At 45.3% G+C, this 10,089-nt stretch overlaps 1 protein-coding gene across 2 annotated transcripts in view; it reads left to right on the forward strand.

Annotated features, from left to right (window-relative positions):
- Positions 1 to 7,254, forward strand: part of LOC127008641 (uncharacterized) — a 63,404-nt gene extending 56,150 nt beyond the window's left edge. The window contains exons 4-6 of one of the 2 annotated variants that reach the window (XM_050880922.1): positions 2,880 to 2,973; positions 4,198 to 4,726; positions 6,338 to 7,254. In XM_050880922.1, coding sequence (XP_050736879.1) covers positions 2,880 to 2,973; positions 4,198 to 4,726; position 6,338 — 624 coding nt within the window. In that variant the 3' untranslated portion in view covers positions 6,339 to 7,254. Of the gene's footprint in view, positions 1 to 2,879; positions 2,974 to 4,197 lie in introns of both variants that reach the window. The other variant, XM_050880921.1, reaches the window with a different exon arrangement.
- Positions 7,255 to 10,089: the final 2,835 nt, after the last annotated feature.

Raw genomic sequence — 10,089 nt, forward strand, 5'->3', positions numbered from 1 at the left:
AGGGTAGAGGGAGGAGAAAGTAAGGTAGTGGAAGGGTGGAAGGGAGTGTGTGGAAGGGAAGGAGACAGAAGAGGGGAGTGAGATGAGGAGCTAGAAGAAGGGAAGAAGGAGAGAAGGTGACGGTGGAAGAAGGGAGTAGGAGAGAAGAGGAAGGCAGAATAGAGGGGAGTGAATGAGGGAGGAGCTAGTAGAAGGGAAGAGGGAGAAAGAAGGCAGGAGAGGGGAGGGGTACGGCAAGGGTGGGTAGGTGGAGAGGGAAGGGAGAGAGATGAGAGGAGGAGTGAGAAAACCGAATGATAGCAAGGAGGTAGAGGGGAGGGGAAAAGGAGATAGAGGGGAGAGGAGAAGGGAGGGGAAGGGGTGAGACTCGGGTGACGGGAAGGATGGGAAGACAGATGAAGGGAAGATAACACATAAGATTATTAGCACCCATCTACAAAGCTCTACCTCTATCAGTTATTACCAACCCCAAAACTGACAGCAACATCTAAGCCATCTTCCACCTTAACTCAATTTCACATACTTTTCTTTTTTTCTTCAGCCAACCTCTGCCACACTATTACCAAGAGAAAATGAATACCCTGGATGTGGCCATTAACCCGTACAGGTGGCTCATAGAAGGGTCTTAGAGGGAGGTGTCTGGCTAAGTGATATTGCTGGAACCGATGTTACGGGAATGGCTTCGGAAGGGAGAGCTTGTAATTTAGTCGAAGGGAACTACAATAGGCCGGTTATCTACATCTACCTCCCCTGTCCAATCTACCTAACATCCATTTGAAACTTATAATCGTGTTTACGTCAACTACATAACCGATTCATTTCTTCCGTTCTATAACAACCTTATTCGTAAACGATTTCCTGCTTAGCTCTTTACTAAAACATGAATCTATTTACGTGATCCCATTGCTGCATGTCCTATTGTTTTTTTTTTCTCGTCTAATTATTTGTTGTTCGATGTTACGGGAATGGCTTCGGAAGGGAGAGCTTGTAATTTAGCCGAAGGGAACTACAGAACTACAATAGGCCGGTTATCTACATCTTCCTCCCCTATCCAATCTAACTAACATCCATTTAAAACTTATAATCGTGTTTACGTCAACTACATAACCGTTTCATTTCTTCCGTTCAACCATAACCCAATTCGTAAATCCGTTTCTAGTTATCTCTTTACTACTCTCTACTCTTTACTACTCTTTTGGCAACTCTTTACCTTTGTCTGTTATGGGAGCGGTGAGTAGCGGGCTTCTTGTTTTTCCTCTGCCCTCTTTTTGTTGCCCTTGAGCCGTCTCCTTTGCTGTAAAAAAAAAAAAAGAATCTATCTACCGCGTTCCCATTGCTGCATGTCCTATTGTTTTCTTTTTTTCGTCTAATTATACTTTATCAACATCCAGCACTGCCCAGGGGAGGGAAATGAGAAGGGGGTATGGGTGAGGATAAGCGGGGTGGGGGGAAAAGGAGAGACAGTGGGGGAAGGAATATGGGATGAGGATAACCGGGACGGGGGGAAGAGGAGAGAGACAGAGGTGGAAGGAAGAGGCTAGTAAGGGAGGAGAGTGATTATTTGTGAAGGTGATAAAAGACGTGGGAAGAGGGATAAGGTGAGACGAAACAAGGAGAGGCTGAAAGGAAGGAAGGAAGGAAGGAAGGTAGGAAGATACTGGAGGGCAACTTGAGGGAAGGGGAAAACAAAACAAAAAATGGAGAAAGGAAGGGAATATAAAGTGAATTGAAGGGAGATAAAAGGGTGGAAGAAGGGGAGGAGAGAAAGAAGAGGTAATGGAAAGGGAGACACATGATGGAAGGGGAGGGAGAAGAGGGCAATGAAGGAGATGGGAGGTGAGGGCAAAGGGGAGGAAAGGGGGAAGACTAAAGGTGAGAGGAGGAGGAGGAAGAGAGAAAAGAAGGAAGGGAAGAGAAGAGAAGATAGAAAGAAAGGGAGTGGCAGGGAGAAGGTTAGGTCTTGAGTGAGAGGAACAGCAGAGAAAGTAGGAAGGGTTAGGTAAGGGGAGGATGGAGGGGAAGGGAGGAGGAAGATGAAGAGGTCTGCAGGGGAGGGGAGGGGAGGGAAGAAGGAAGGAATCTGAGGAAAGTTGAGCGGGTAAAAGAGGAGGAGGAGGAGAAGGAGGAGGAGGAGGAAACTGCAGAAGATAAGCCACCAGAGAAATGAGGAAAAGCGACGAGGTTGAAATAGAAAGACTGAGGAGAAGAGAGAAAAAGGAGAAAGAAGCAAGGAGGAAGATGGAAAAGACAAACGGACGAAGGGGTAAAGAGGAAGAGGAGGAGGAGGAGGAGGAGGAGAGGAATAAAGAAGAAGGAAGAGGATAAAAAATGTAGGGAAGAGCGAGAAGATAAGACAGTAAAGAACAAGAGTAAGAAGTGAAGATGAATAAAAAGGAAGAGAGAGAGAGAGAGAGAGAGAGAGAGAGAGAGAGAGAGAGAGAGAGAGAGAGAGAGAGAGAGAGAGAGAGAGAGAGAGAGAGAGAGAGAGAGAGAGAGAGAGAGAGAGAGAGAGAGAGAGAGAGAGAGAGAGAGAGAGAGAGAGAGAGAGAGAGAGAGAGAGAGAGAGAGAGAGAGAGAGAGAGAGAGAGAGAGAGAGAGAGAGAGAGAGAGAGAGAGAGAGAGAGAGAGAGAGAGAGAGAGAGAGAGAGAGAGACAGGAAAAATGAAGAAAAATTGGAACCATTAGGGAATCCATTCAGTCAGCCTCATCATTCCACAAAATCACTCTTTAATAAACCACTACCACAATTAATAAAGTTCACGTCCAGTCTGTCTTTAACATGGTTCAAGGGGGGCGACTAATTTAGCTTTACCGTTACTTAAGAACCCTGTGTAATTACGTAATCATCTCTAATATATTTACCATCACACCCCGAACAGGACCCAGAGGAGAGAGACAGACGAGGCGAGATGACCTACCCTGAGGAACCCCAAGAGGCAGGCCAGAGCTATTACCGCTGGTGGTGGCCCCTGGGTGAGTACAGGCCCCTGCTGCACCCCCTGGCCTGACCTTGTATATGCGTGTATGTGAATGTTGTGTAGTGTAAATGACATTGAAGTGTTGGTGTATGTGGTGTACAAAATGTATAAGAGAACAATAGGAGGACGTGGACAGACAGTTGAAGATAAACAATTAACAAGAAAAGTTAACAATGAGGACGCGACGAGACATAACACGACGAAACAAGAGCAACAATGAAAACATTAAGTCTGTGCTATTGCACCATCTTCATTGAGTCACGGGGGAGAAGCGCACACGGCTTTAGCGGTGACTGCTACAACCTTCCCTGACTCCCCTGTGCTGTCATGCCCTGTAGTCTGTTACCTTTACACTGTCACACCCTGATATCTATTACTCGATTAGTTTTTGCTCCCCTGCCTCAAGCTGCAACCCATAAGCATACTCCTGTTACCTCCCCTGTCTTGTCGTAGCCTTCAGTCCATTGCCCTAGTCATGGTACCTTCCCTGACAGATCCTAGAGCCCATTATCCTCTATTCGCTTTTATTCTCCGCTATAAGCAACATTTAAAAAATCTCCACCTACCACTACCCCCTGCAACCGCACCTACCACTCTCACCTACCACTAACACCTGTGTTCCCATCCAATACTTCACCAGCTGCAACCGAGTACAACTTCCGGTAAAGGTATATTTAATTAACGCGCCGATATCTCTCTTTCTACTTAACCAATTGCTCCTCTGTTGTCAAATATGTATTCTACCAGCCTCCCGTAAAACCAGAGAAATAGTGGAGAGATCAAAACAATTGTGAAAATTGCCATGAATTGTGTATGGGACCCAGAGGTTTACTACAGCTAAAATCCAATAGTCTCCTACCTTCGGGGGGTCTTTGCCCCCTAGACCCCCCTCGGGGTCACTAAAAGACATATGAATATATATGAGCCTCCTAAACCATGGACCCCCTGTGTTTCCACATTTCGTCGCTACTCAGCGTCCCTCGGCCGCGAGGGTTTACACTTTATCACTATTTTTACATTTGTTTTGATATTTACACTCACTCCTACGGCTTTCCGAGGGGCTTAACGGTTGGTAAAAGACATGTAAGGTAGGAAGCGAGATGTGGGGGCGTTAATATAACCAAGCTGTCTCCTCCTCCTCCTTCTACTACTATATATAGAAATATTACTGTAACTCCCACCTATTATTCCACCCGACACTCATTCTCTCCCTTTCTAGTTTCAGTGCGGCGTTCATCCTTCTCGCCACGCCCGGGCAAGCGAGCCGAGGGACAGAATGACTTTGATCTTCCCTACGACTACCTGCCAGACGACCTCTACGACTCCAGCTACCAGGACGACGCAGGGGACGAGGAGAACGAGGCCGAGGACGAGCGGCGCTACATGGCGACGCTACAGGACAAACGAGGCTCCGGGTTTTCCTTCTCGCCTCGCCTGGGCAAGAGAGGAGGACCCGGGTTCTCCTTCGGCCCCCGCCCCGGGAAGAAAAGCACCTTCGCCTTTGGACCACGGCCGGGAAAAAAGGCCACCTTCGCTTTCGGCCCCAGACCAGGAAAGAAGTCGAGTTTTGCCTTCGGGCCGAGACCAGGGAAGAAAAGCACCTTCGCCTTCGCCCCAAGACCGGGAAAAAAGACCAACTTCGCCTTCGGGCCAAGACCAGGGAAGAAGGCCAACTTTGCTTTCGCTCCGAGGACGGGAAAGCGAAGCGGAGCAGCGGAGGGGATGAGGCGACAGGATGGGGAGGCCTGGTGGGTGGAAGACAGCGATGGGGCGACAGTCACCACCCATCCCCCTTACTAACTGGACAAGCCTCCCCCTCGCACCCATTCCCCCATGCATCCCCCTCCCCTAAGGCAGCTTTCTGAGCCCGTATAAGGCAGTCACCACCGTTAATGGATAGTGATGTTAGGTGGGGTTAGGTTCACAGGAGCTGCCTTCCATAGACATAGAGGCCTCTTGCAGACTCCTAATGTTCTTATGTTCATCCCTTTTACTAACTGGGCTACCCTTCCTATCCCTCCCATTCCCCCATGCATCCTCTCCCTCAACGTTCCTTTCTGAGCCCATATAAGACAATGATGGGGCGACAGTCACCACTCATTCCCCTTACTAACTGGGCTACCCTTCCTATCCCTCCCATTCCCCCATGCATCCTCTCCCTCAACGTTCCTTTCTGAGCCCATATAAGACAATGATGGGGCGACAGTCACCACTCATTCCCCTTACTAACTGGGCTACCCTTCCTATCCCTCCCATTCCCCCATGCATCCTCTCCCTCAACGTCCCTTTCTGAGCCCATATAAGACAATGATGGGGCGACAGTCACCACTCATCCCCTTACTAAATGGGCTACCCTCCCTCATCCCACCCATTCCCCCATGCATTCCACTACCCCAAAAGCCCTTTCCTGAGACCTCAATTGTTATGACGCCAATATGAAGGCCACGTATATATATAAAATGAGCGACTGGGATTTAACATGGAGACCGAAGTTAGTCTGAATACATGGACACACGAGATGAGTCAGTGTCAGTCAGTCAGTTAGTCAGTTAAGTCAGTCAGTTAATCGCTATTCACGGATCGTTGACGCGCCCCCCCCCCCCAACCCCCCCCCCCCCCCGCCCCCATCCTTCTCTCTTCCGGTATACACGCCAGCATCTTTGTCGTTCGTTTCTGATGATGATGATGATGATGATGATGATGACAGTAAACAATAAACTCTATCTTTACTACTTCCTCGCCTGTGCATTTATTTATTGTGAAGTGACTGATGTTGATGATTGTTTATGTGCTGGGAACAATCTTTTTCTTTTCCACAATAAGCGTGTATGTCCCTTTCTTTCACTCTCTCTCTCTCTCCCAAATAACTTATTATGACTTTTCCACTCCCTCTCTTGCTCTTCCTCCCTCGGACAGTTAATTAAAATATATGCCATCTACTTCTCTCTCTCTCTCTCTCTCTCTCTCTCTCTCTCTCTCTCTCTCTCTCTCTCTCTCTCTCTCTCTCTCTAAGTCTTTGATGTTCCGAATAATCTAAACTCATTTGCAATATTCCTCCCCTCCCTTCCTCCTTCAGTCCCTCCTCTCCCTTTCCCTCCTCCCTCTCTCTCTCTGTTAACCATTAATAAGACCACTCATATTCTTCCGTTTTCCCTTTCTCTCTCTCTTTCTCTCCTTACCACTATCCCTGTCCCTCTCTCTCTTTCCCATTCTCTCTCTGTCCTCCTTCCTCCCTCCTTCTCTCCCTTTCTTTCCTAACCACTAATTATGCCACTCAAACACACAGTCCCTTTCCATATTTCTCTTCCTCTCTCTCCCCCTTCGCCATACATACACGCACGCCCTTCCTCTCTCCACAGAAGCGAGAGGACAACTGAGGGAGTGGGTGGCGGTGCAGGACTCACTCTGAAGGTGGAGATCCTGAAGGCTGGACACCCCCACCCACGCCGTCTGACATCCTCTCCACCCCCTCCTTGTTATCCTCCGAAGGGAATCCTGAACCAATGTCAATCGTGTATAAAGGATTGTGATGCATAAAGGAGTCAGAGGAGAATGCGTCATGCTAAGAGAAGACAATCGCGTGAGGATTATCTGAAGTTGTTTATAGTTCTTTCCTTCTTCTTGGGGAAATGTTATGATCTGTATGGTTCATCTTTTTTTTTTTTTTAGATGGATGAAGTTAATTATTTCTCTCAGTAACGATTCATAAAACCACTTAAAGGACATGATTGTGAAGTGGGGAAATGTTAAGATATGTATGTAATTTTTTTCATAGACGGATGATGTCAACGATTAGAAGGAGGAAATGAAGTTAATTATTTCTCTTAGTACGATTCATAAAACCACTTTAGAGGCCATGATTGTGAACTGGGGAAATGTGAGGATATGTATGTCTTTTTTTTTCATAGACGGATGATGTCAACGATCTAAAGAAGGAGGAAATGAAGTTAACTATTTCTCTCAGTAACGACTCATAAAACCACTTAAAGGACATGATTATGATAAGACCTGAACTCTGAAACGCATAAATGATGAAGTCGAGTGATACAGTAATACAAGAATCAAAAGAGAGAAGAAAAGCAATGTGACAGTTCAAGAGGTGAAGAGATGAAGAAAGAAAAGGTCACAGAAAAAATAAAACCCTTCCAACCTTTGTGTAAATTAAATGAACTAGAAACGCAACCCGAGGACAGGAAGAAAACAAGAACATCAGCCAGAGAAAAGAAAAAAAATGTCTAATGCATCAGTTTAAATTTTACTAAACATTCAAATTTCACAGATCTAGTTTTATTTACACTTGCATGAGAAGGAGGAGGAGGAGGAGGAGGAGGAGGAGGAGGAGGGGGGGCAAGCGGAGGGGGAGGAGGAGAGGGAGGAGGAGAAGGAGGAAGAAAGAAGTTTAATAAGAAGAAAAGAAAGAGGAAAAAATTCAACAATTATAAGAAGAGGAGGAGGAGAAGGAACAGGAAAGACAAAAAAAATATATCGGTAAGTATGAAAAAAAAATACATGATAAAAGAAAAAATATATATATTCATTAGACAGAGAATGAAGCCATGTAAGACATAATAAAGTATTGAGAGGAAACTTTCCACTCTAATTAAAAAAAAATAGGAAGACGATGACGACGATGAGGAAAAAGGGTAAGCGAAAGTGTAGAATGAGGACGAGGAGGAGGAAGGGGAAGACGAGATATAAGTAAAACACTATTTATAAATCAAAGTTCATGGGTGAAGTTGCGAAAATAAAGGAAATTAAAGTCACTAAACGTACTGAAAACAAATTAGATATATGTAAGTAAATACAAGAGCCAAGGAACTGTGAACACCAGCAAACCAAGACTGGCGGGTGTGGCAAGAAAAATACGAAAACCATTGATGTAAAAATAGTACAAAAAATTCTATCTTCTAAAGAGTGGGAGGATCTTCTAGGCCGTCTTTTTGTTTAGAGGGCGGCAGGGGTGTGCAGATGCTCCCCCCCCCTGGCACCAGGCCCGGCTAAATCTTGGGAGGGTTCTGTGAGTGGCCGCCCCGAATATCCTGAGCCTCTCGGCGGATCATCGACTGCCTCACTTATCGGCTGAGCTCAAGAGGCTGAAGGTGTGGATGAAATGGGACTCTTAGACTAGGAGGCCTGGCAGTGGCAGTGTGGGTGGGAACACCTACTGCTAATCCGGCAGAAGCAACGGTGCTCGTCTCAGGACGGTAAGTATAGATATCTCCAGCCAAATGTTGTTGAGGTTACCTAGTGAGGTTACTTGCGTGAGGGAGACTAATAGGCTACACACTTTGAGCCACAAGTCTCTTGTAGTGTAGAGATTCGGATTTTTAAGTCGCTTGTGCTTCCTGTCTTACTGTTGACTGTGATATGAACACTAGAAAGTGACTTGAAGAGGTGAACAGACGCTTTTGATTATAAGTGTCTCTGCAGAAACAAAAGGTATCCCTGGAATGACTTTGCATCAAATCGGTAGTTTCTCTTGAGGCGGAATCGAGACCTTTTACCTGCACAGTATGTGAACACCAGCTCCGGCTACACGGATGTTACTCGTTACTCAGAAGTTGACCCTCATCAAAAGACTGTATGCATGGGAGACAATTTTGTGTGGCGGAGGCCAATGGAGCAGTCACAAAGCTCGTGACGTGACCTAGTCAATGGATCCTACCGTGAATTACTGGGAATGGGAAGGCGGTCACCATGGAAAAACTTGGAGAAACCCTCAAGTTGGCTCCCCGGGGTATGCTCCATTCACTGATTAAGTAGTAGTAGTAGTAGTAGTAGTAGTAGTAGTAGTTGTAGTCGTAGTAGTAGTAGTGATGAAAGTTGCTTGTAGGGATACGAGAAGCAAAGTAAAAAGTTAGCTTAATTCTTTTAAGAGATAACTCAAAAAATCTTTTTGCAAGACGAGAGGGATTGAAGGTTTTACGATAGGAAAAAGAGAAGTGGGGAGGAGGAGGAGGAGGAGGAGGAGGAAAAAGATGGTTAAGAAGGTGTGTGTGAAAAGTGAACTTTAGGTTTTACGAAGAAGAAGAAGAAGAAGAAGAAGAAGAAGAAGAAGAAGAGCTTGCCATTCTTACGCCCTGTCAGATAGAGTGAAGGTTAGCCTATCATTGCCTCCCCATCCCCATCCTCCTCTCTTTCTCTCTCTCTCTCTCTCTCTCTCTCTCTCTCTCTAACAACCACCCACCCACACACCCACACACACACACACACAAACACACACAATAATTGCCAACACATTCAATCACACTTTTTTGGATAATCTGCGTTAATACGTCGAAAGCTGCTCTTGATTCTAATTTCTCACCTAAAAATCACTGGAAAATTATGCCCTTCAGGTGTGAAGTGTTGATTGGTGCCCACGCCTATCAGGTGTTAAAGCTTATAGATATTGTGTGCGTGAGAAAAACGAACAGACTGGAAAAGGTCAGAGAAAGTGAACTATTTATAAATAATTTTGGTAGTAGTCTTAGCAGTAATAACAGTAGTCGTAGTAGTAGTAGTAGTAGTAGTAGAAGTAGTAGTCGTGGAAGAAACAACAATAATCATGAGAAAAAAACAACAACGACTAAATATCTACGACAAAGAAAGACTAGAAGAATAAGAACAAAAACAAGAGCAAGAAAAAGAAAAGAAAAAGAAAACGAAGAATAATGATAAGAAAATGAACATCCACAAAAACATCTACTACTACGACTTTGTTGCCTGGCTTCTCCTGTCACTTTACTTCCATGATATGCTCGCCACGGCCACTTTTATTTTGTATTATCTTATCTCACTGGTTTGCTTGCTATAGAGTTTTATCAATTGAAAAGTCATCCTTTCTGATGTTCCTGGTCTGAACGTTTTCCTTTTCTTGATGTTCCATTCATCCTTTCTGATGTTCCTGGTCTGAACGTTTTCCTTTTCTTGATGTTCCAATCATCCTTTCTGATGTTCCTGGTCTGAACGAGCCGCTTTCCTCCCAGAAGAGACTCGCCCATAATTTTGTGATGTTGGTTTGGGCCGAAAGGTGGATGAGTTTTTCTATTTTCCTTTTCCTTTTTCTAGTGTTCCTTCTCTGCATTTTCCTTTTTCTGGTGTTCCTTTCTTTTCTTTCCTTCTCTGGGTG

The sequence above is a fragment of the Eriocheir sinensis genome, chromosome 38 (genome assembly GCF_024679095.1).
Source record: "Eriocheir sinensis breed Jianghai 21 chromosome 38, ASM2467909v1, whole genome shotgun sequence".
Classification (NCBI taxonomy): Eukaryota; Metazoa; Arthropoda; class Malacostraca; order Decapoda; family Varunidae; genus Eriocheir; species Eriocheir sinensis.